The sequence below is a fragment of the Drosophila montana genome, unplaced genomic scaffold (genome assembly GCF_035044405.1).
Source record: "Drosophila montana isolate Dmon_TW-CO22-7 unplaced genomic scaffold, ASM3504440v1 contig_3735_1, whole genome shotgun sequence".
Lineage (NCBI taxonomy): Eukaryota > Metazoa > Arthropoda > Insecta > Diptera > Drosophilidae > Drosophila > Drosophila montana.
Window position 1 is genome coordinate 106,623 of NW_026998622.1, and position 27,401 is coordinate 134,023.

Sequence of the window (27,401 nt, forward strand, 5' to 3'; positions counted from 1 at the left end):
ACCCGCAACAGTGGTAAATTGGCGGAAAACGGTTGTATGAAAGTTTTTTGTTTACCATCCGATCGGCCCCAAACTTATTTTCAAAGATCTTTGTTCAAATTCATTTAAGGGGTGTTTCACACTTTTCGAAAAATACGTTCCTCCTTGGTGGAAATGGAGGTCAAAGATTTGGTGGGTGACGTTTCGCGCTTAAATTCATTTGCAGAGGTCTATAAGAAAAATCATTTGAGACGTGTTTCACACTTTTCGCAGAATCCAAACTTTTTCGGGTGGAATGCGACTCAAAGCTTTTTTGTGCAAAGTTTTAAATTGTGTCCGATTTGTTTCAAACCTATTTTCAAAGCTCTACATAAGAATGTAATGTATGCGTCTTTCAGCGATTTGGGAAATTCCACTCGCAACAGTGGTAAATTGGCGGAAAACGTTTGTATTAAAGTTATTTGTTTACCGTCCGATCAGTTTCAAAATCATTTCAAATTTTTTTGAGAACATTGACATACGTGCCACGGGCAAGGCCGGGATATACCCGCTAGTTACTACTAAAGCAAACGAGCAAACGTGATTATAGCTAAAAATGTTTATGCTAATATCATAGACTTAGGTCATGCTATTGGAGGCGAGGGATTTAGTGATTTGGCTATTTCAGATATTGAAGAGTTATTCGAGGATGAGGAAATTTAGATGCGAATCTCGTGGAATTAATACTATAAGAGATAATTTAAATAGCAGTTCTGATGATGACAATAATAAAGCTGAAAAATTGACTGGAAAAGTACGACTAGGTAGAGAACTGCAAACATTTTTTTTGAACAGAGATCCTGAAATAGTAGCCAAAGTAAGCAAACTCTAATCACTAATTTCTTGCCATCCAAAACTTTTAGTGGCCAAGTGCAAAATGTTGCGAACATCAAATTAGTGAAGCTGAACCTATGGAAAACGTTTGTGAATTTTCTGTTAGTGACTCGGATAGTGATGATACACCAGCACTACCAAAGAAAAGGAGAATTCTAGCTTTACAAAGTTCAGAAGAAGAATAAAAGCTAATTTTTATTTCTGCTTTTTTAAGTTTAAATTTTTATAAAGTTATTTATGATTGAATTCTTTTATTGTTTTGTACAAAATATTTTTAATTATTTTAACGTTTTTAAATTTTTTTTTTAATTGAAAGGAATATTATTAATTGATGTTTACGTTTTTAACTATCAAAAATAAATTGAATTGAATGCAAAAATCTCTCTTTTATTATTGAATCCTCATCTCATTTTACACGATTATAATGAACATATCTTCGACTTTTCTTTGTCTTCTTTAGATCGATTTACACGGTTTTCAGGTTAATTGAACATATCCGTTTACATAACATTATATAATAAAATTAGTAATATTTGATTAATTACTTCTTGTTATATCATCTTATCTTTCGATTGGAAAAAACTGACTGCCTTCGTAACTAGAAATTCATATTCTAAATATATCCGGGTTACTTCTGACTTATTTTAAGGCAGTCATCTTGGTCCGCTACTCTTTACCCTTTTATTAATGTTTGCTGTCTTGCTTACCAATTTATGTGGATAATGTGCTTTATATGTAAGGATAAAGCTTTAACCTTAACCTTAACCGCTCGAGCGTACCAACAGTAACTGTAATGATTACAATATCATGTTTGAATATAAACAACAATTTGATTATTATGTTACAACAGTGGTCAAAATGACAAGACCTTTCTGGGATTCATCAAGCGATGGTCTAAAAAGTTTGACGATCCGTTTACAATAAGACAAAATTGAATTTGTACAGAAAAAAATCTTATATATTAAACACCTTTATCTTTTGAATGTTGATCACCTATGCCTTACATGAACCGATCCGGGTCATTTGTAACGCTTACAATAAGCATTACAGAGTATTCTGTTTTGAGTATTCCCTACCTCGTAACATTGTTGAGATTTTTTCTCCTGCCTTTAAACAAATTATCACAAGATCTTAACTTCTTATCCGTATTCAATAGGTTCAGCCTATACAATGTTTGGATGCTATTGTGCATTATCTATTACCTTTGTAACATTATTTATTTTATTACGGGAGACTAAAGTAATTTTATTTATATGTGTATAATATTGTATTTAATTGACTTACCGAAAAGAATCGAGTGTTATTACGCTTTTGAACTATTATAAAAGTAATTTTAATGCTCTTGTTACACACTTCTTCAAACTGCGGAATTTCGTACTTGGCACACAAATTCAACTGACCATCGCCAACACCATCTCTGAAATAAAAAAAAAATTATATATTAACTGTGGGCAATACCAGAAATCTCGCGAGTAAAAAATAAACTCGCGTCTAACATAAATGTTCACAAAGAATGTGTGAGGACTCACTTTACGCGCAGAGGCAACCAAGCAGAGTATTTGTACGCAGCGTGCCAATCAAAGCAGACGCAAGGATTTAACAGCAACCGGATTAGACGCTCTCTACAGCGTAGAGTCGGCGCGTGTATATGAGAAAAGAAGAGTGGCAGCGCAGCAAGCTGCGATGGAATCAGCGAAACAACAAATAATCAACAGTAAACAAGTAAGAGGTTCTAGTCGGGTCATCCCGACTAGGGGATACCCTGAACCCTCTTCTTCCAACAGGTGATACGTATAAAATGAAAGATTCTTGATATATATATACTATTCTAGTAGCTACATGACAAGTTTGGTGACTCTAGCTCATATTATTTACCGAAATTGCCCAAAAAGCAGGATTTCGACAATTACCGATAGTTTGGAAACGGGGCAAGTTATCGCATGTCGGAAACAAACTCGATCTGCGCGGGAACTAGGAGGACCTACAGCTAAAATCTCAAGTCTCCAGCTCTTAAAGGTTCTGAGATCCTTGCGTTCATACATACGGACGGACAGACAGACGGACATGGCTACATCGACTCGGCTATTGATGCTGATCAAGAAGGGGTCAGAGATGCTTCCTTCTACCTGTTACATACATTTGTACAAATACATTATACCGTGTTTACCAATTTTTAATGGGTTCAAGTTTTAAAAATTTGAAGATACGTGTATGTATGTGCGCAGACCGGCCTCGCGGCTCAGCAAGCATTGTAAATATTTGTCGGAGGAAAGTAGAAAATATCAACGTACTGCCAACCCGGTAGAGAATACATTTTATTTTTTATTTTTAAGAATTTTATTTAGGATACCATAAGGTTTCAGATATCATTTAATATGAAATTAAGCACACAAGTTAACATAAGCAAACAAAAAGTAACTAAATTGGGCACTGGACACTATAATGCAATGTAATAGTGCTGACCAGGCTGCCTTTGGCCACTGACTCCGCGGCCGCGATCGTCGCGGATGCGTAATATGAGACTTGCACGAGGCGCAAGTTCAGCATTATGCTGGACGGCATTTGGCGTTGCGACATAGACTAGGTCTAATTGGTAATATTCATATATTTGTCAAGTAAGTTTTTAACATACTTCGAGCTGACAAAGTCGGTGCAGCCGAGAATAATGAATAAAGTTAAATCAATAAAATAACCAGCGCGTTATTATTTTGGCGAGTTAAGCTGAATGCCTTCAATCAGTTACTTACACACATTAACCAACCAACCAAAATACTCGCAATAACTGGCGCCCATCTTCAAAAACGCTTCGAAATATTGTGCGTAAAACGAAAAAAAAATTCGGGAATATTGTCGCGCAGCAAAAATCTCAAAAAATCCTTAAAACAAATCGACATGCCTTGAACCACGAGCTTAACAAGAGGCTCAAAATTTCATTGTCACTAAATGGACAGCTTAGGGCAGCGGCGACGAAGTCCAAAGGAGCAACGCTTTGGCACAGAAGAATTCGAGACGGCCCACAAAGACGATAATATTAAGGCAGCTGGACATGTAACTACTATTATTTTTCAAATCCCGTAAGAAAATAAGCAATAAATAACAAATTTTAAGTTTATTATCTTCTGTTTGTTCCCGCAACCAACAAAACAATCTAGAACTTGCCGTTTCTTTACTTAAATATTTTATAAAACCCAACCGCAGCAAATTAACTAGTGTTGACTCTATACAGTCGAGTAATTCTGACAATAATCAGGCTATTTTAGCAACAGCAGTGGACACTGAGTTGCAGGTCCAAAAGGAAGAGTTTAATGAGTTTAAAAATACAGGAACTCACAAACCGAATATAAAAGGTGTCGGTAGCGCAACCTGAGATGGCAGTTTATGAATATGTCACACTAGAGGCGGGTGTACTTTGCGACGAAATTCTTCGACTCTGTAAAGTCTTTCCCAGAATTTAATGGGGCTCAAGAACACTATGTGTCTTGGCGTCAAGCAGCAAAGACTGCATATAAACTTTATAGCAATTATAAAGGGATCTCATGCCATTATCAGACGGTGCTAATTAATATAAGAAATAAAATAAGGGGCACAGCTGACAACACCCTTGTATCTTTCGGCATAAAATTCAATTTTGACGCCATTATAGCTAGATTAGACTTTACGTATCCCGACAAGCGACCGGTTCACTTGATTGAGCAGGAACTTGGCACACTCAAGCAGGACAGCATGAGCCCCTACAATTCTACGACGAGGTTGAGAAAAACCTCACCTTGTTAACAAATAAAACTATCATTTAGTATGATGTCTCTCTGGCACAGCACATGAATGATAAGCACAAATCAGACGCAGTTCGCGTGTAGAAGGAACCTAGAAGGAACCTTACCGATGTTCTGTTCTCAGCACAGCCCACAAAATTTGCCGACTGCCTTGCCAATAGCCCAGGAAATCAAGTCCAATCATGATAGGATACCTTTGCAGCAAACTATACGAGGAGTTTGGAGGAGAGAGAAAAACTCGCCTAAAAGCTACTCGCATCAGAAACAAGGCGACCCAAAAGGAAAAGAGTACAACAAAGGGCAAGGCAAAATCCCACACTTTAAAGGGAACCGAAAGGGCCAGACGCAGGGGAGCTCTCGCGGTCACGACCCGGTAGAAAAAATGGATGTAGATCCAACATCTTCAGGGGGTCTTCTCAGCCGCATACTGGGGCATCAAAGAACAGCATTCATTCCGTATTAGAATTGAAAATCGCAAGCCCCGTCGAGAATCTATTCGTCGTGAAGGCAATCCACGGTGTCGACAGTATCTTTCGTCAGTGTATGCTAACCATGTTCGGGGTTAAGAGCCCATTCTTTTTACTCCCAAGCCTTTCTACCTTCGATGGCATAATTGGAGTTTACCTTCTTATGAAGGCAAGTGCCGCTATCGAATTAAAAAGCGGAGAAATAAACTTCAGTGGCAGATCGGAACGGAGCCAGTACCACAGTGTCAAAACGATAATTTTACAAAATCGACGAAATAGAAGTTCCTCCGATTGTGAGCGACGAGTTTTAAGAATTTAGATTTCGCGTATTAAGGCATTCGCAGTTCCTAACGATCTGGTGCCCTTTAATACGTCTGTCGTCGGAACAACCCGGACCGAAGACGATGAACCGGTATATTCAAAATTATATCCGTTTCCCATTGGTGCGGCAGATTTTGTCAACAAAGAAGTAAAAGATTTGTTGAAAAATTGTATCATTCGTCCATCCAGGACACCGTACATATATTTCATATATTTCCAGAAGCTGCTCAATCAAAAAAAACCATTGCGATGTACTCCGATAAAGTATCGGCAAGTTTTGGTACTGCAAAACAAGGGTGTCCGATATTTTCATAAAGATGGCCAAATAAGACAATCCCAAAATAAAAGAGCTCGGCGCTATCCCAATCCCATCATAAGCGGGGAAAATTATTCACATTGACATCTACTCGACTGTCGGGAAATACTTCCTCACTGCCCTTGATAAATTTTCAAAATTTGCAATAGCATCACAAACCATCTCAGACATAAAAAGGCCACTTTTGCAGGTAATCAACGCCTTTTCTAAAACCAACAAAATTTACTGCGACAACGAAACAGCTTTTAGTTGCGATACAATTAAGTCGATGTTAAAAAGCTCGTACAATATAAAATAGTTAACGCATCACCTCTACATGGCACGTCAAATGGCCATGTCGAGCGTTTGCACAGCACTTTAGCTGACATGGGCAGGTGCTTATCAATGCAAAGAGAGATCAAAGACACCGTCGAGATCATTCTGCAGGCCACAATAGAATACAGCCGTTCGTACCACTCGGACGTGGGCAGAAAGCCTGTTAAAGTAATACACTCAGCACCCACACGAGCTACTAGATGACATAATAAAATGAATCTACAAAGCGCAACAATTGCAGTTGGATAAGAACAACCCGTCCAGACAGAACCGAGTATTCAAGGTTGGAGAAAAGGTGTTGGTAAAAACCGATAAATGGCTTGGAAATAAATTCACCCCTTTATGCGTAGAAGAAAAGATAGAAGCTGATTTGGGAACAACTGTTCTCATAAAACGGAGGGTGGTCCATATGACAACCTTAGGTGAAGCAAAACTGCTGCACTAATTAGGGAAAACCATAGACAAATAGATAGAACAGATAAACGCTCTAATCAACACTGTAAACGAAACTTTATAAGACAAGAAAAAAGAGAAAATCAATACATCGCATTTACATGAAAAACTTTTGGCATTAAATAGAATAGAATAGAAACTGCAGCTAGAGGATCTAATCGTAGCGGTCACATTGGCCAATATAATTGTAGTAAATCCCAAAATAATTTGACGACGGTGATTTAAAAGAAATACTAGATAAGAATTTCACATTTAGTGTAACCCATTTAATGAATGTAGTATAATCCACTTAATGATTAAATATCCTTAGCTTAAGTATGTGTGTATGTTTTACCAGTCGCATACGCCGGCGACATCTTACAAATACCAGAAAAAATCGTGGCGGAGTGCGATTAAAAAATTGTCACGGTCAGCTCATGAAACGGATCTAATAACATCGCGTTCTAAAGGGAGGCGACACATGCTCCCAATAACTACATGCTGGATTCGTAGAACGATGCAACTCCCAACGGTGCCCCTAAAAAATGTCCCAGCTCAGCTGCATCGCGGAAATTCGACATCATACATCGTCAGACACTTTTGAGCCTGCTATTTCTACTCAAGATAAGTGGAGAAAACCTACGTTACATCGAGGGCAGTGATGGCGCCGACTGTTTGTCTGGCAATATGCGCTGTGGTGGCCGGTATAATTTCCCTGGTAAATTTGCTGTACGGTGCTCAATGATCTGGGCATAACCAAGGACGGTGCTGATTCTAAAGGGGTAGTAGTTAACGTAAGTAATCAATAACTTACATACATTAACCAATCACTCGCTAAGATGTTCGGCGATAACTTACATTTTAGAAATCCCGTTCGTTAGTAGCAGAGATAGCTGGAAAATCGTGGTCAGCTTATTGGCTCAGTATCGGGTCTTCTGATTGATTAGTGTTTCACTTACTACAGATTATGACGCCCCCTGCGCTTGCCGCAAACATCTAAAAGCACGATCAGAAGCAAAGTAGGCAGTCGTACGGCAACCCAAACCCATAGATATACGCACACATACACGCCAAGCCAAACATATTCCCTTACACCCCCTTATTCTCACATTGTATATGGTTCGATACCCATTCAGCTTACATTAGCAAATGTATAGGGACTATTTTTATACCTTCTTAGCGAAGTGCGGCATAACACTCCATGCACGCATCCGACACTCAAAAAAAAAAAAAAAATGTGTATACTATTCAGGGCCTGGCAATCAGTCTAGATGAGAAAAGTGTTTTTGAAGTCGCAAGGTACAAAAACGTATGTTGTCTTAGGACAATAAACAAATGGCTTAGAAAATAAAGATATAATGAAACTAAACAGGATTGTTGAGCTCCAAAGAGTTCAAATAATATATATTACGTTAAAGGTTGTTTATTTTCCTTAAATTATGAAGTTATGTTAATTATTCAGCACGTATAATCTTTTCAAACGTCGTGTGTCCACCTGTAATAGTTCTTAGGGTCAAGACTAGTACACTTGCAGGATTTCTATGTTGGAATTGCTTGCCGTTCTCCATAGCTGCATAGCGTATGTTCATACTGATTAAAAAATCGCCTTGTAGAGACAAACTTTGTTTCCAAGACTTAGTTGCGAGCTTAATTCTCCTGTATAGAATTGTCTTACAGTTTTGCAGATATGTGAACATAGTAATGCTAGTAAATGCTCAGTTTGTTAAAATATCTCGGAAAAGAAAATATTTTGCCACATAAGATCTTACTATTCGACCGGCCTTTTCTATAGCAGCTATATGATATAATAGTCCGATGTGAATAATATTTAATATCTTTATGAAGAGTATATTGAAGCTAATAAACGCCAAAGTGGATCATAATATCTTTTTGACCGATCGTTCCTATGGCAGTTATATGATAAAGTGCCCCAATTCGGCCGTGTACTGACAGCAACAGATTGACGAACCACTGCAAAGTTTTGAGACGATAGCTATAAAACTGAGAGACTAGTACGTATAGAAACAGACAAACGAATAGACGGACAGTCGTACGGACGAACAGACGGACATGGCTATATATAATTAATGGGGTCGAACCGTTACGCATTTAAGACAAAATAACATTACCCTGAAAGGTTATAAAAAACAGTGTTCGTTGTGTACGGATCGTCAAACTCTTTAGACCATCACTTGATGAAACCTAGAAGCGTCCTGGCCTTTTTGACCACGAATGTAGCAAGAGAGTCGAATTGATGTTTGTTGGATTCTGCAGCAGTGGCATCGTATTAAAATAAGCAACATTCATGTAAACATAAGAGGTTGTAATCTTTGTTTAGTGCAACAGCTGTTCGTTGTAAACAAGGTTGGCAAGCCTCTCTTGCACTCGTCGCAGCTGCTATCAATTGCATATTCTCTTTTATCTTTTCACTTGTTCTTGAGTCGTCGAATTAGGCGAAGCGAAGTAATTTTTCTAAGCCACAGCCAAATAACTTTGTAAATTATTTAAATTTGAAAAATAAACATATATGTATCATGTTGTTGTGAAAAGCCAAAATTGACTTGATTTCTTGGCTAAAGTGTCAAAACAGTTTCTAAAAAACATTAGTAACTCAACCTTTGGAGGCACCACCGAGATTTAACAATGCAGTGCATTTGAGAAAATCAAATTTATTGCCAAATTAAAACTGCAATTATTCAAGTGCAACCAAATTATTGTGACTTGTTATACATGACATTGCGTAACTCTTAAAATTTATAGTTCACAAATTTCGCATATACATACATAGACGCCGCTAGTTGACTTTCGCGCTCTCCCTTTTGTGCAGTCATTCGCCGGCTCAGCTTATATACATAAGCTTGCACATAAGCAACTGCACAATTTGTCGCGTTTTGTGTGATTACCATTCTTCAGAAAGTCAGTTTTTGTGTTCTGATTGAGAGCTTGTGAAATATAAATGATGCAAGGCGAGAACACAAGTAAGCTGCATTGTTCGAGCGAGCCAAGGGTATTTAAATAGAGTTATCTGAGGAGAAAATTAACACCTCCTGTGCCGTCGACTTAGAAGTGCGCCTATTGCTAATTGAACAAACAAAATCTGCCTTTAATGCCGCGCGTAACTCGTTAGAGGAGTTGAACTTCGATCAAATTGGGAGCAAATTACGCGATGATGTCGATGAGGTGATAGCCATGGTTGAAGCGTGCGTTCGCGTAAATATTCAGCGACATCAATCTAACGCTCCGTCCCATTCAACCTTCGTTCGTTCTGTGGATTCGTTAAACCCAACCGTGATCGTGGCCAACAGAACGCGCTTGCCTGAGCTCAAATTACCAACGTTTTCCGGTGGCTATACCGAATATTCGCATTTCATCGCGTTGTTTGAGTCAGTCGTCGACAAGGATACCGAGCTGTCGAATATGGAAAAGCTGCAGCATCTCCGCTCATGTTTGTCTGGCCTTGCGTTGGGTTCTGTTCGATCGTTGGAGTTTAACGGCGCTAATTATCGTGTGGCTCTGGATATTCTAAATAAAAGATTTAGTAATAAACGTCTTGTTTTCCAGGCACACATCAATGAGATTCTTGGGCTCAAGAGGGTAGATTCGGAGTCGGCATCAAAACTGCGTGAGTTCTCGGACAAGGTCAATTCGCATATGCGTGCGTTGCAGACTTTGGCATGTTTGGAGCAAATTTCAGGATGCGAAATATTGCACACGCTGCTTCATAATTTGAAAATCCAGACTCAGACCAAATAGGATGAGGCCGCAGGCATTTTCAAAATCCCGACAGCCAATGAGTTCTTCATATTCCTGGAAAGGCGTTGTCAAAGGTTGGAGAGCGTGCAACATGCCATGTCATCCCATATAACCAACACTCAGGTAGGCAAATTCAACTATAATACTAACCCCATTAAAAGAGTGTTTGTGGCCAAGACTAACCAAAATGGTTGCAGTTTTTGTGATGCATCTGGTCACGGGATCTACACATTTAGTAAATTTTCGGCATGAGAAGTTAGGAAACTGGCCCTTTGTTATAAATGCCTAAAGGACATCAAACTCGGTCTTGCAGTAGTAGTCATTGCCGTACTTGTGGAGGAAAGCATCATACCCTGCTGCATTTTACTACTTCACCAGAAGCTGAAGCGTCGACACCATCACATACATCGTCTGATTTGAGCGCCGCCACTTCGACACACTCTCACTCCACTACCTCTCTTGCTGTCCAATTCAGTTAAGAAAAACCAGGTCGTCGACAGTTGTCACGGGTTTCGGAGACACAAGCGTCTCTACTGAAGGGTCAGCTATTAGGATTCATGTGAATTCACCATCCTCAGATTATTCAGCCACCTTTGATGCTCTTGTGGCTCAAACGATTACCAACAGTCAGCCTAGCTTCAACATCGATATTTCGGATTGGAAAATCCCCTCGAACATAAGATTGGCTGATCCTTCGTTCAACAAATCACAGCGGAAGACTCGCCTTGGCTGGGTCGCGACCGGGGGTCTAGAGAGAGGCAGTACCTCCTTTTTGGCTGCTAGCCTCACTCCTGATAGCGATGCTGGTCAGTTGGACGTTCGTCTGGATAATTTGGTTCGAAGTTTTTGGGAAGTTGAGAACTTGGAAGAGCCTGTGGTAAAGGCCAGCAAGGAAGAGTTGAAATGTAAGCAGCACCTAGCCAAAAACTTCTCCCGCTTACCATCCGGCGAGTATTCAGTGCGGTTGCCTCTGAAGCGGAGTATAGACCTTTTAGGAGAGTCTTATGGCCAGGCTTATCGTCGATTTCTCAGTCTTAAGCGAAAATTGGTCAGAATTCGCCTCTGAAGGAGCAGTACTCGGCATTTACCAAAGAGTTTATGGATCTGAATAACATGTCGCGAGTTAGTCCGGAGTTGAGTGGATGTTGTGAAAACTTCGTCCATCATTAAGTCTTGAAGGAAGACAGCACCACAACCAAGTTGCGTGTTGTGTTTGATGGCTCATCGACAACTGATTCTGGACATTCTCTTAATGATGTACTGATGGCGGGACCCATCATTCAACCTAAGTTGTTTCACATTCTGATTCCTTTCCGCACATATCCTGTTGCTCTAACAGCTGACATTTGCAAAATGTATCGCTGTGTCCGAGTGACTTCGCCTGATAATTACATCCAGTGCATGCTGTGGAGGGACTCGCCTCAGATGGACATCGAAATCTTTAAATTGGATACAGTGACATACGGGACAAAGTCAGCATAATTTCAGTCCGTGCGCGCAATGCACCAGTTGGCCTTTGATGAGCGTGATGCATTTCCGATTGGATCGAATGCCATCAAGCAGGAGTTCTATGTTGACGATTTCATGTCTGGAGCTAACTCAATTGCTGAAGCCAGAGAGAAAATTCGTTAGTCACCGGCATATTGTCTCGTGGTAACTTCAAGCTTCAATTGTGGTGTTCCAGTCAGAAAAATGTCCTAGATGGAATAGCTGATGAAGATAGAGAACTTGAAGAGCGGTGCTCTTCTAAGGAGCTGATGTTGAAATACATGGATTTTGCGATGCCAGTGTTGAGGCCTATGGAGCCTGCATCTACGTGGTGGCCAGAAGTTCTCTAGCCACAAGTCGCATACTTTGCTCCAAGTTTCGAGTAGCGCCGTTGAAAACATTGACCGTCCCCAAACTGGAATTATGTGGAGCGAAGCTGTTGGCTAATCTGATGCATGAAGTCAAGCGCACAGGCATCTTTGTCAGCCAGTTTTGTAGCTGGTGCGATTCGTCCGTAGTCCTATCCTGGATAAAAGATGAGCCCTTTAAATTTAATGTTTTCCTGGTAAATCGTGTGGCTGCCATACAAGAACTCAGCGCCAGTATGGAGTGGCGATATGTTTCGATGGATAGAAATCAAGCTAACATTTTACCTTTCACAGTTACCAACGTCGTAGCCCAATCGGAACTCTGGTTTCGTGGCCCATCGTATCTACTAGATGGCCGGCGTCCTGTCTGCCTGAAACTCCAACCATTGAATTGAGGAAAAGAGTACTGATCCTTAAGTCTCCACATTCGGTTTTAGCTTTTGAATGCAAGCACACAAACTTATCTGGCTCCATGCGGCGCACATTCGGCTATGTGTACAAGTTCATGAAGCGTATAAGGCATCATGGACTGACTGTTGCAGACATTCATCACGGCATTCGGATTCTTCTTCGGGCTGTACAGAGAGCGAACTTGTGGAATGACACCAAGGAGATTCCCTCTCATGGAAATGTGAAAAAAATTCAGCTCAATCGCATCCCCTGCACGAAGGTCACCTCCCCCGTGCTGGTGGCTCGGCGTCATGCAATCACCTTAGCTCTCATCCGTCAGTTTCATGAGAGAAATCTAAAATTCGACTTCAATATTGGCCGATTGGTGGAGTGAGAAGTCTCTAAAGCAGTCAGTAGATGTGTGAGGTGCTTAGAGCGAGGCCAAGTCTCGTCGAGCCTGTGATGGCAAGTCTTCGAGCGTTCGTTCAAGCCGTTCGAGCGCTATAAGACGGAATCTCGTACGAGGCCGCCCATCAAGTGCTACGTTAGCGTCTTTATTTGCTTCACCAGCAAGGCAATGCACCTAGAGCTAGGACCTATCGACTGCTACATTTTTGAGTGCCCTAAAGCGATTCATCGCCACCCGTGCCAAACCCAGTCAGATTTGGTCCGACAACGCAACAAACTGCGTTGGAGCGAAGAATGAGCTGGTTGATTTGAAACGTCTCTTGCTTAGCGATCCCCACATGGAAGCAGTTGGTGGACAGTGAAATTGGCCAAACACCATTTCTATCGCTCTGTCGGCCGTTGATTAGTTACCTTTGACGAGCTCCGTCAAATCACAGTTATTGTTAATTCACGCCCATTACTCTCTCTTTTAGAGAACCCAGCAGATCTAGATGTCCCGACGCCTGCTCATCTACTGCTTGGGGATCCCTCAACAACCATCATCGAGCCAGACTTGACAAACTTAAACTACGACCGCTTGGATGGGTGGCAGCGTGTGACACAGCTCAACAGGTGTTCTGGGCTCGATGATCTGGTAACAAAAAGTTAAGGACCACCAAACAACGTTGGCAAGGTCAAAGTCAACAAGAACAACCAAGATGTGGTTATCCAAAATTATTGAGGAAACGTATTGAAGAATGATTTTAATAAATCGGATAGTATGGGAGTGAACGAGCATGTAAACTAATACCAAAAGAGCCTCAGGAAACGCGATTATAACTAACAATAAACATTTTGCGAATAGTGATCGAGCCATTGCCGATCTGTCGCAAACTTTTTTCAAACTACCGACTTGTCCTCTAGGTATAATTACCGAGGACAAATCGCATCTCACTCTTTAGTACTAATGTGTGCTGATGATGTAAAGTTTTGCCTTGCATCTAAAGAAATGGCATAATGTAATCTTTAACAAGCCATCATTGATGCTTTTCAGTCTCGGTGACAAGTAAACCTGTTAAATCTAAACTGTTATAAATGAAAGGTTATAACTTTCTATAGAAGCAAAATGGTTTCTTACACCCTTGATAGCTTACCGCTTGAGCGTGTGAACAGTATCACCAATAAAATTAATGATCGTTGATTATAAACTTTTATTCGACTCTCATGTTACGACCGTGATCAATAAGTGTAGAATTATTTTTGATTTCAAGGATAAAGACCCGTTGAACTTTTCTTTTGCAATCTATTTTAGAGTATGCCTCATGTAACTGGTCGCCACAATATTCTATTCATCAAGACAGAATTTAATCTATATAAAAACAATTCTTGTTGTTTGCCCTTTGTGGTTTAAACTAAGATTTTCTTGTGCGGTTACCGTCATATTCTTTTTTTTTGTCTCTACTGGCTTAATTACAAAAGTTCAATTTTGTTCAACTAACTACTCTATAAATGAACCGTTCGGGGTCCGCTGTGATGATCATAACTAGCATTATAGAGTATTTTGCTTGGAATCTTCTCTTCCTCTTATAAAGTCATCTATTCTAAACTATTCAGCAAGTAGATAGTCTTAGCATGTAGTATTAGCAAAGACAACATAAACACTAAGATGAGTGTGTGAATATACATACATTACAGCATATTTGAATATGTTTGTTAATCACTGATCTGGCTTTCGCTGGCAAAAAACTAAATTTTATTAGTTTTCCAGCGATTATCATGACCTATCCCAAATTTGTATTCAGATATGAATGCATGTTGTGTACTGAGGTTGGCTCCCTAGAAAATCTGTATTTAATTTGCGAAAAAAAGAAACAAAATAGCTTCTGAAAGTGATTCTGATTGGGAGCTGGTCCATAAGACCATAGGACCATAGCAAGCATCAATGGGTTTAAACGGAGAGATAAAGTTATGCCGAAGCCAGAATCAGGCCACGAAATGGGGACAAATTTTATAAGTAATGTGAAAGCCTTGAAAACCAGGCAAAGCTCTATGACCTTGCGTCATTTTTAAGCACAACTGAGCTATGGCCGATGTTCATTGTTAACTACAATGGTACTACATAGCATCCGATAAAATCTGCTCCATTTTTCGTTTGAATTGTTGTGAATTGTTGGTATGGCAAGTAGCGATACGGGCTCGAGTTCAATTGATTTTGTATTACTGCTAAAGCAAACGTGCTCGTAGCGTGAGCTACATTTAGTTTTGATAAAAGAGGTTTCAGGGTATGCCCTAGTCGAAACCCCCGGCGACTTGACCATCTTTCTTATTAATTTTTTTTTCAGAATTTTTTAAGTCACTTTTTAGTGTTTAAGGTGAACGGACGTGCTCGCGGAAAACAATTAAAACCCAAAACTCGAGTGCGCGCCCAAACGGCCAAAGCGGCTATTACAAAAAGCACCAAAAATTGCATAAAAACGACAACAACAAAAAATTAAAACAAAACTAATTGCTGATAAAGCAATTAGTTTTAGGTGAATCGAAACAAAATCACCAAGCACCTCAATGCTTAACAGCCGCTTAGCAACAGCTGCTAATAAATACTCCGCGCTGATGTCTGGAAGAAGTACTTCAGTTTCACCTTCCTACCCCTTAATGGAATCCGAAGACCCCGGCAGCAGCCCACATGCTGGTGCTAGTGCAAATAGACGTTGACGACCTAGTGCATATAATAAATATCGTCAAACACAATTCGCACGCCGCAGCCGCGGCTTGAATGATTCAAGCACAGGCGAGAAAAATAAATGATAAGCGCAAAGTCTTAGACAGCAGGTCTCCACCAGCGGCGCGGCGAAAACAGAACAAAATTGACACCAGCCCAGTTGGCATACATGCTCCCTTGCTCTCTTGGCACCACGATACCACCGATAACAACGAAGACATGGATACTGACGAATCTGAGGCCGAGCAGTTAAACCCAGTCCAAGAAGAGAACCAGCCAGCTCAACGCTGTCGCCCATGCCAGCACCAGCTCCTCCGTGCCCGAAATAAACAATGCCTCCACTGCAGGAAAAAAGCCACCCTCCATCGTCCTAAACCGCATCAACGACATCAACGATGTGTGGTTCATATTATCCGAAGTAGCGGATAACCTTGCCATCGAATCCAACCTATGTAGGAGTATGCGACTCCCACATACAGGGCCACCATACAGATATTGGAAGAACATAAAATTGAGTTCTACTCATACTAGGAGGAGAAGCCCTACCGCATAGTAATCAAAGGCCTCCACCACTCCACACTCAACCGAGAGCTCATCGACAACCTGCGAAGCCAGGGCCATACCGTTCTCCACGTGCACAATCCGAGCAGCAAAGCTACCAAGGAGCCCATGAATATCCACTTCATTACCTTGCAGCCGGCGGCCAACAGCAAGGAGGTTCTTACTACCAGGAACCTGTGCAAGCAGGTGGTCAAGGTTCAGACTGCTCGAAGAAATCAGGACGTGGTGCAATGCCATAGATGTCAGGAATACGGGCACACGTCCACACACTGAAGAAAACAACACAAATGGGTTAGATACGGGTTCAATCATCGCTCTGCTGATTGCACAAAGCCCGACTCAGTTCAACATGCGCCCACTGCGGTGGTAACCACCCTGCCAACTAAATGGGTGCGAGTGGTTCACCGAATATACAAAGCGTGCGGGAGCCCCAAAGCCCGCCAAAATAAAAAATCTCCCACCGACTCAAGCGGACTGAAGCCGCAGCAATAAAGTTCATGGACCTGTTGTCTTCCCCCGTACAGCACCCACTGAACAAGTAGAAGGGCTTTCATACGCCGCTGCCACCAGAAGAGGACTAGCTGCATTCAGCAAAGAGAACAACCTCCCCAGCGCTAGCCAGCGAGAAGGACCAGCGCAAGCTAGGCTACATAGATTGCTGAGGGAACAGCAACAGGAGAGGCTGACTGCGCAACAACAGCAACATCAGATATCTAGAAACGGAGAAGGACTTTCCTCTGCCATCAAGGACATGAGCCAAGCTATCGCGAGGATGGCAGAAATGCAACAGCAAGTTTTGGGTATGCAACAGCAAATCCTTACCCTTTTAGCCGCGTTACTATCCAAATGAACACACCACTGAAGGTGCTAATCTGGAATGCCAATGGCATTTCAGGTAAAGTACTAGAGCTGGAGGCCCTAGTACAAAAATACGCAATCGGAATAATTCTGCTGTCAGAAACTAGAACCAACGGTCCAACTTTCCCTAAAATCTTTGGCTTCGAGGCATACCCTGTACACTGGACTCAAAATCGCTCAGCTAGCGGTGGCTGCGCTGTCCTCGTCCGGAGTAATTTGTTTCATTTCCCGCAATTGAGTATTACTAATCGTGTTTACCAATACTCGACTGTGAAAGTCTCCACTGATGCTGCTAACGTGGACTTTGGAGCAGTCTATTGCAGACCAAATGAGCAGACGTCGACTGATGACTTCAACGTCATACTCAACTCGGCTGGAAGCAGATATCTGGTGGGAGGCGACTGGAATGCACATCACTGGCTGTGGGGCGCAAATAGCTGCAATACGCGCGGCCGTCAACTAGCTAGCGGCCTAGCGCATCGTCAAGCGAAGGTACTGGCCACAGGTTCTTCCACAAGATTCCCGTACAGCAGCAGAGGCACTCCGTCTTGTATAGACTTCGCCATCTACAAGGGGATCGATCGCTGACGATTGGGATCTCCCCAGCGACCACTTGGCCCTGATAGCAATACCGAGGCTGATCAACGCACGCACTGATCTCGATGTTTTCCAGAGACAGATGAGTGAAAGTATTCACCTCAACACCGAAATCTGCACTGGACAGAATGTCGAGGACGCCATTGAGCTGCTCAACACAAAGATTTGCGCAGCAGCAGCCGAAGCCACTTCCCCACCAGTTACAGACGAAGAGCAAGCTGATACCTTCGCCAGCCACCTGGAGGAACGGTTTACACCTTTCGATCTGGCCTCCCCAGAAGAGCTCGATGAAACTACCCGAGCGTTGGAGACACCGCTACAGATGTCACCACCTATCGGCCCCATCCGCGTGGAGGAGGTGGTCAATGTCGTCAAAGTCCTTCCCAGGGCTAAAGCACAGGGCCATGATGGAATATGCCACATCACTCTAACGGCCCTACCAATACGCGCGCTTCTTTTTATAACGTTGATCTTCAACGCCATATTAAGGATGCAACACTTCCCTGCCCAGTGGAAGTTAGCGGGGATCCATATGATCAATAAGTCGGGAAAGCCGGAATATGACCCTGAGTCATATCGGCTGATCAGCCTCCTGCCTCTTTCGCTGCAAACGGGCAGTTTACAACGTCGTGGTGGCAGCAACTTGGAGATACGGTGTTCAGGTTTGGGGCATTGCATCTTGGACAAATCGAAGACGGATTCAAACACTCTAAAACTTGGCCTTGCGCCGGTGCTGACTGGTACGTCAGAAATTCTACCTTGCACAGAGACCTCAAAATGGAGGCCATAGACAGCCAAGTCGGAGCATTCGCCAACCGGTACAACGAACGCTTGCAGCGACACTGCAACCGGGTAGCAAGGACCTCGCTGGGAGGCGTGTAGTCAGGAGGCTCAAGAGAAGATCGTTCAAGGACCTCCTCCAACCACGACATAGGAGACGCCCCAGTGTCCCCCTATTACCTACGTGACGATGCAGCCTTATTCAAAAAAGCCGCCTTTGACGTTTGTCCGCGAGCCAACTATTTTGTAATAAAAATGTATGCTATTTTTGGTTCAATACAATAAACAAACAAAAAAAAAATCTACAGTCAATTACATGTGTACTGGAAAAAAGATTCCGAGCGTTACTCAAGGAAGGAGTGACCAAAACGGGGCACAACTTAGGAAATTCATTGAAATCTAGTGAGAAAGGGTGATATAATATTGATACAGAAGGTAACGCACTAGAGTATCTTTTTACTATTTTTTGACATCAGATGAAAAACAGCATGGAATAGCAAAAGTGTGTATTATATTGGAATCGTTTAAAAAATGATAAATTCTGTATAATTATTTTATTGCTTAGATATTTTTCATTGGCAATAAGGCTTATGAAATCAGAACTACTTTAGAATAGCGGCTATGATTAATTGTTAAATTTTAACAACCAATAGTAAATCGTATTTTTAACAAATATAATTTCTGATTGCTTTGTGATCGTTTATTTGTTGACTGGTGGGCTAGGTCTCATTCAAACACAGCCAGAAAAATTATATTATGGTAGAATTCCCGTATAAAGTATCCAATTATGTAAATACAAAATGAAGAATTATATATAAAAGGTTTAAGTTTGCATAAACGATTTATCTTCCAGGTAATGCGATTTTTGAGAGCTGATAAAAAATGCTGCCAAACAAATTTTAAAAAAACAGATTTTAGAAATAAAAAAAAAAAAAATACAATGGGAAATTTCTTTTGAATATTTTTTGGTATATATCTTTACTAAGCTAGCATGTTTAAAAGCTTAACAAGATTACAAACAGAAACAAAGTAAGATCACTTAAAGTAACAGGTCTAAAAGTCTAAAAGAGCCACTAATTCAAATTAACTCAACCATGTTAACGGCTGAGCTATTGAGTAATAAGACATTACTCCCTTTGGCCAATCTAAGCATAAATACAAACTCGTCGGCACTCTCGCATGAGCGCTGTCTTACAATATCCGCTCTTATCGGTCTCCTCAATTGCTTTTGTGGGTTAGCTGAAGCCGAAACAGTTCATGTTCTCATTCGATTTTTTAAGATATACAACACTTTAGGATAAGCAAAGATACAAAATAAAATTATTTATTTATTAATGGTACCTACTATAGGTAACTGTACACAAACTACTTTGACATGGACAAGATATGTTTTCTGACATTCCTTGAATGGATTAACTTAAAGGAAGCTCACGGGGCAAAACACAAGGAGCTGTTATCGAAAGTAGAAAAACGCACATTTAATTCATAGACTCCATATTCCATCCTTCCCATATATTGCAAGTTCAAGGAATTAAACGAAAACAATACACGCTATAATAACTGCAGATGGCTGAGATGAAGATGTCATTCTAATGGTCTCAAGAAGGCAAGCAAAGTTTTAAGTTGGATGTGACGTAATCCAAAAAATTACCTATGTAGCCATCTAAATTAAACAAGTAAGAGGCTCAAGTCGGGAGTTTACGACTAGGGGATACCCGAGCCTTCTTCTACCAACAATGCAGCTCCTGCAAAGATTAGATTGCTGTAGCAGTAATCAAACTGATTTAAAAACAAGTAAGAGGCTCTATTCGGGAGCTCCCGACTAGGGAATATCCTGAACCCTCTTCTACCAACACCAAATTCAGCTCGCGCTCGTTTACTTCAGCAGTAAAAAAATACATTAAAAAAAATGTTTCCTCGTCTCAAACTCGTGACCGCACTACTTGCAGCCGCCTCTACTCACCAGTCACACCAAGAATTCAGTCTTAATGAGAAAAAAACGGATTAAAATAGCAACATAGAAAACAAAACAACCGAAATTACAATGCTGATGATAGAATTCAATAAAGACGCGTATGAATGTGTGTGTGTACATGTATATAGAAATTCTTGCAATTTTCCCTAGCTACCGCAAACACGAGGCCATCCAAAACCCGTTTTCATTGTGTTTCTTAACTGATCCTTATGAAATTTTCAGTAGAGCTTATTGTGCTATAGAATATTTCTATATTCTTAAAAGTACAATTGATTTTTAAATGTAGCTTAAGTTGGTGTGTAGTTCAAATGTATTTGATTTACTGCTACGTAGTAGCTTTTAACCATTTTTTATAGGACTCGAACACGCGACAGACCACACTTCTTGCCACCATCCCTACTCAACAGCCACACCAAGAATTGAGTCTCAGTGAGAAAAAATCGAATTAAAACTGCAGCACAGAAAATAATACAATCGCAATTGCAATGCTGTTGATAGAACTCAAAGAAGATTCGCAGGAATGTGTGCGTGTACATGTATACAGAAATTCTTGCAATTTACGCTAGCTGCTGCTAACACGCGCGCAACCAAACCACATAACTTTTGTGATTCTTAACCGATCTTAATGCAATTTTCGACAGTGCATCTTATTGTGCCATAGAATATTTGTGTATTCTTAAAAAATCAATTGCATGTAAATTATGGATTAAATTGGTGGGCAATACAAGTTGGATTATTATCTTGATTTATAGTTTTGTGGTGGTAGCGGGGAGGTGGCGATAGGTATAAATTAAAAGATACTTTATAAATATATACTGTTCTAGAAGCTACATGTCAAGTTTGGTGACTCTAGCTCATATTATTTAACAAAACTGCCCAAAAAACAGGATTTCGATATCGATTTTTATCGATTAATTGGAAACGGGGCAAGTTATCGAATATCGGAAGCAAACTCGATTTGCGCCGACAGTAGGAACTTCTATAGGTTCTGAGATCCTTGCGTTTATACATACGGACGGACAGACAGACGGACATGGCTAAATCGACTCGGTTATGGATGCTGATCAGGACTATATATACTTTATTGGGTTAGAGATGCTTCCTTCTGCCTGTTACATTTGCACAAAAACATTATACCCTTTTTACCCATTTTCAATGGGTTCAGGGTTAAAAAAAAAACAAGTAAAAGGCTCTTGTCGGGAGTTCCCGTCAAGAAATACACTGAAGTAATCAAAATAAAATTAATAAAAAAATATTTCCTCCCTACTTGTCACCGTCTCTACTCAACAGCTATAAAAACCACACTTATTTGATGAAAATTAAAATAGCAGCACATACACACAGCACAGAATGCAATACAATCGCAATTGCAATGCTGTTGACAGAATTCAATAAATGAATGTGTGTGTTTACTTGTATACAGAAATTCATAAAATTGTCGCTAGCTGCCACAAACACGTGGCAAGCTAAAACACGTTTTCTTTAATAACTTCTGTGTTTCTTTACCGATGAAAAATTATACAGTAGATCTTATTGTACAATAGAATATTCGAGTATTCCTCAAAAGATAGTTGCATTTAATTGGTGGGCAATACCAATACCATAGAAATATAGCCATGTGGTGTTCGCCGGTTGGTGACGATAGCTATAAAATAAAAGATTATCGGAAACAATCTAGTACTACACGGGCACTACGTAACAAATTTCAAGTCTCTGCCTCTTATAGATTCTGCGATTCTGGCGTACATACGGAACGACATCGCTAGATCGATTCGGCTATTGATACTGATCAAGAATATATATACTTTATGGGGCCACAGCTTCCTTCTGCCTGTTACATACTTTTTCACAAATACATTATACCCTTTTTTTATAAATTTTTAATGGGTTCAGGGCATAACAACGATTGCATTTGCGAACGACAAAGATTTAAAACAACACATTTATAATACTTTTAGAATTATAAAGGTGAGTTTAATATATTGTTTGCAGATGGAGGCACACCTCTTTTGAAGAGTCCGAAGGTAGACGAGTCCGCTAATAACACAAAAGCGACTCTAGATTCAAAACATAAAAATTCACACCAATTTTGTATTTATCACAATAAGGAAATTTTCTTTCCCCTCTACCAAGCCATTGCTTACTTTTTTTTCATTCAACGAAACCTGAAATATCGGCGGCACCAATAATCCAGGACCACGTCACACGTAAAGTTGATCCCATTGATACGCCCCACTAACACTAGCGAGCATTTCTCGAGTACCGGAGTCGTAAATTAATAAGTTGCCCAGTCTGGGCTGGTCGGTTTTTTCTGATTTGCATGAGCAGTAGTTTATGGTTATTCACTTTATTTCTTTCTGGCACTACCCCTAGCACTCATTAACACAGGCCACTTGCTGTGTAATTCATTGTCTCTAGATAGTTCAGTAAGACTCTTGGAATCACCCTGGCGTATACGCACTAGCTCAACTTTCCTATTTTTTAGCTTCGTCTCACGATATGCTATAAATGTATTTTCAATTGAACTAGAGTCAGACTGAAATATACCCCATCTAAAAACACAACTTGAAAGTATATGATGTTTCTTTGTTTGTTTTGTATATAAATGTTTGTATATAATATGTTTGTAAATATAAATTAAGCATTACGGTAGGTAGCAGTAGGCTTTCTTTGACCACGCAAATAGAGTTAGACTCTACAAGTTCCCTCGTAAATTGTTATTTGCTATTAAATCTTTCTGTTGTGTTTTTTTGACTATCACGATTTTGAATATGTACAATTCTATGAGAATGATTGGTGTTATTATGTTTATCCATTAGTGTATATTTGTTTTACTAATATGTGCTATCAGACTGTTATAAGATAGTCCGGTAGTTTGTTTCGAAGCAGAACAGCAGAAAAATGACTGGCATTTCGATTCTAAAGCGAACTATAAAAAAATATAGCCTTTCTAAAGCATGCAGAGCTTAGCATAAACAAAAGAGTCGTTTGGTATATATAATATTGTGTTTTTGAATTAATTGTTGATAAATTGTTATTGTAAGTGGTGACATTCATATGGATCGCTCCACCGCGGAATTAAGTTTAATGAAAAATGAGGGTTCAGGGGATCCTCTAGTTGGGAGCTCTCGACTAGGGCCTCTTACTTGTTAACATTATTCAGACAGTTCACTTCTTAAGATCAGAGCTAGTTCTATTCACTAGCAGTAAAAAATGCTAACATGCTAAAGTAAGAGGTTCTGATCGGGAGCTCCCGACTAGGCGATACCCTGAACCCTCTTATTCCAAAGCCAAATTCAGCTTGCGCTACGCGCTCGTTTGCTTTAGTAGTAATAAAGATTAATTAAAAAATAAAAAAAGTTCCCTTGGCTGGGTTCGAACTCGCAACTGACCGCATTACTTGCTGCCGCCTCTACGCAACAGCCAAAAAAAAAGTTTCCTCGGTAGGGTTCGAACTCGTTACTGACCGCGCTACTTTCCGACGCCTCTACCCAACAGCCACACCAATAATTAAGTCTTAATGAGAAAAAAAGAATTAAAATAGCAGCACAGAAAATAATACAATCGCAATTGCAATGCTGTTTATAGAATTCAATTCAATGTACATGAATACAGAAATTCTTGGAGTTTGCGCTTGCTGCTGCACGTGTATTCTCAAAATGACAATTGCATTTAAATTGTGGCTTAATTAGACAGGCAATACAAGTTGGTTTACTAACATGATTTATAGCTTTGGGGTAATAGCGGGGAGGTGGTGATAGCTATAAAATGAAAGATACTTGATATATATATACTATTCTAGAAGCTACATGTCAAGTTTGGTGACTCTAGCTCTTATTATTTAACAAAATTGCTAAAAAAAAAAAAGGATTTCGAAATCGATTTGTATCGATTACTTTGAAACGGGACAAGTTATCGATTATCTGAAACAAACTCGATCTGCGCATGGACTAGGAGGACCTATAGCTAAAATTTAAAGTCTCTAGCTCTTATAGGTTTTGAGATCCTTGCGTTCATACAAACGGACAGACCGACAGACGGATAGACAGACGGACATGGCTAAATCGACTCGGCTATTGATGCTGATCAAGAATATATATACTTATGGGGACGGAGATCCTTCCTTCTGCCTGTTATATACATTTGCGAAAATACATTATACCCTTTTTACCCATTTTAAATGGGTTCAGGGTATAAAAAGTTCAGTTCGCGCACAACGGTTAAACTAATTATAACTATACTACTTTCCAAACTTTAAATGGTGAGGTCTAATGTCTAATTAAATTAGTAATGAGTTCAACTTCAACACAGCTTTTGTTATAGTCCTAATACATTTACTTTTAATAAAAAGTACTCATACCTGTAAATTATTACATTCTCAGGGAGGTAACCATTTCGTGTCTTATAGCACTCTAGTGCAGTTTCAAAAGACGAGGTAAGTCCATTCACAAGCTCTTCCTTTTTAGTTTGTATAACAGCTTTACTGAACCAATGTGTATAAGATGAGTTAAGCGAAGCTACTAATGCTGCAATAATATTTACGATATTGTGAATTAAATTATATCAATATTATTATTTAACATACCAGCTACAGAATTTCCCTTTTGACAAGGATCATGATATGAGTCAATTCCACAGATCATTACATTTTTAAAGGGAATTTTTACAGTCCACAATGATCCTCCTAGTTTACAATTCATTTGCAAAATAACCTTTTGGACAATGGAACGATTTTTTGTTTCGTTGGATAACGTCCTTGAATTTATGACCTTTAAATATACGCTACATTATTTAAATATATTGAATTGTAATAAATATATATATGCTGTAAATTGAAAGTCAGTTTAAGTTCAAAACATTTATACTGCGAAACGAAATCGTATACGTATATGCCCTGAATGTTCTCCACTTAGATAATATCATTATAGTTACATTTTTGTACCAAAATCATGTCATACTTTTTTGTTTTATTATAAGTGCACCTCTTTAAAGTAACCTTAAGTTTACATATTTTTGATCATTCACAGCCGTCTGTATAGCTGTGTTCGTGTCTCTGTTTTATGAGCTCCATTCCATCAATATCAGATACTTCAATATGGTCAATCGGTCGTTATCCTAACATATCAGATTATTATTTATTGAAATAGTAATTTATAAATTGAATTTTTCGGCAAAAACACTATTCAGTACAGAAAAATTTCGAACATATGATATAATTTTACAAGGTTATTAATTTTCGTACCAAAAACTTTTTATAGGTATATTTTTTGATTGATTTGTTTTTAACTTTTTAGACAATAATTTTAACATAGTATCTAGCTTCTACCATCTAAGTTCTCATATACCAAAAAGCTAAGACAAATGGGCATATTATGATTTTGCTCGGATCTTAACTCTTTCGTTCTCTAAGAGAACAATAGACTTTGGGAGTTCATGCGTGAATATGTATTTATAAGTACAAATGTATGCATTTGAAGAAAGCATTGCCAACATTATATAGTATAGATTCATCGTTAGAAGATGTTTGTCCGTTTTTTTTTTGCGTATTTCTCCTTGCATATTGCAATTTTATTATACCTGTTCATTTCTCTGCATATTTCTATGCCATGGATATTTCATATATATCGGACGATATATATTGAAGTTACTTCAGGCTAGCATAAAAAGCCACTTGAGTGTGTATAAAGTGTACTTTTAGTTGTATGCGTAGAAAAAAATTCATAAGGCAGCTCACGTCAACGGTGGTACTTATTAAAATATATTGAAATCTTTAACCGCATATGATGAAAAAATTGGAAGGCTTAAAGACTTTCAAAAAATTTTTTATTCCAATACAAAATTACAAGTATCCATCGCAAACATAGAACTTATCCCTATATATAAGGATCTTTATCCTATATTTGAAAACTTGTACATGGAATTGCTAAGAATCGATATAAATTAATTATATTCATGTAAGCCTTCTTTTATCTCGGGTATTCTATTTGGAGAGTGTCGAAAAGCACCACACGCATATGCATGTTTCTTTGCGAATGTAGACAGACATTTTTCTATCTGCTACGTGAATAGACACGCGTTTTCTCTAATAGGCTCTGTGTTTCTTAACCAATCTTTATAAAATTATGCAGCAGACGTTATTGTGTCAATGAATATACGTAGAGTAGCCTGAATATTAAGTCTCAAATATTGTGTGTTTCCAATTGGAATTTTTATACCCTGAACCCATTAAAAATTGGCAGGGTAAAAAAGGATATAATATATTTGTGCAAATGTATGTAACAGGCAGAAGGAAGAATCTCTGACCCCATAAAGTATATATATTCTTGATCAGTTGGTTTCCGATAATCGATAACTTATCCGTTTTCAAGTAATCGATATCGAAATCCCTTTTTATTTTTGTATGTAGCTTTTTGAATGGTATATATGTATATATTAAGTTTCTTTCATTTAATAGCTATCGCCACCTCCCCGCTACCGTCACATAGCTATATATCAAACAATATAAACCTATATTAACTAACAACCACTCTTAACCCACAATTTTAATGCAACTGTCTTTTTAAGAATTCACCATAATTGTATAGAACAATAAGATCTACTCTTAAAAATTGCATATGTTAAGAAACACAGTTTTTAAAGATAATGTGTGCTTATATTGACACGTGTTTGCTTTGTAAGCATTTCTGCATACATACATGTACACACACACATATTCTCATGTGCGTTTCTAATGAATTCTATCAAAAGCATTGCAATTGTGGTTGTATTGTTTTCTGTGTGCATGTGCTGCTATTTAAATTCGTTTTATTTTCGTCAAAAATTAATTGTTGGTATGGCTGTTGAGTAGAGGCGTTGGCAACTAGTGTGGTATATTAAAAGCTCGACTTCTATTGGCTATTCCAATTTTTTTTTTGGAGCGAGAGCTACATTTGGTATTGGCAGAAGAAAGTTCAGGGTATCCCCTAGTCGGGAACTTCCCACTAGAGCCCCTTACTTTTAATATATTTGGTTTTGCGGGATGGGAGACGGTATTCAAATATACATGACCT

The 27,401-nt window shown here is 39.4% G+C and overlaps 1 protein-coding gene across 4 annotated transcripts in view; it reads right to left on the bottom strand.

Moving 5' to 3' along the window:
* AGO3 (Argonaute 3) overlaps positions 1-27,401 on the bottom strand; it is a 147,641-nt gene that overhangs the window by 95,786 nt on the left and 24,454 nt on the right. For 2 of the 4 annotated variants that reach the window (XM_064695340.1, XM_064695341.1), the window contains exons 4-6: positions 24,938-25,121; positions 24,713-24,878; positions 2,137-2,269 (exon numbers count right to left, since the gene is read on the bottom strand). In XM_064695340.1, coding sequence (XP_064551410.1) covers positions 2,137-2,269; positions 24,713-24,878; positions 24,938-25,121 — 483 coding nt within the window. Of the gene's footprint in view, positions 1-2,136; positions 2,270-24,712; positions 24,879-24,937; positions 25,135-27,401 lie in introns of those variants that run through there. The other 2 variants (XR_010437682.1, XM_064695342.1) reach the window with 2 other exon arrangements.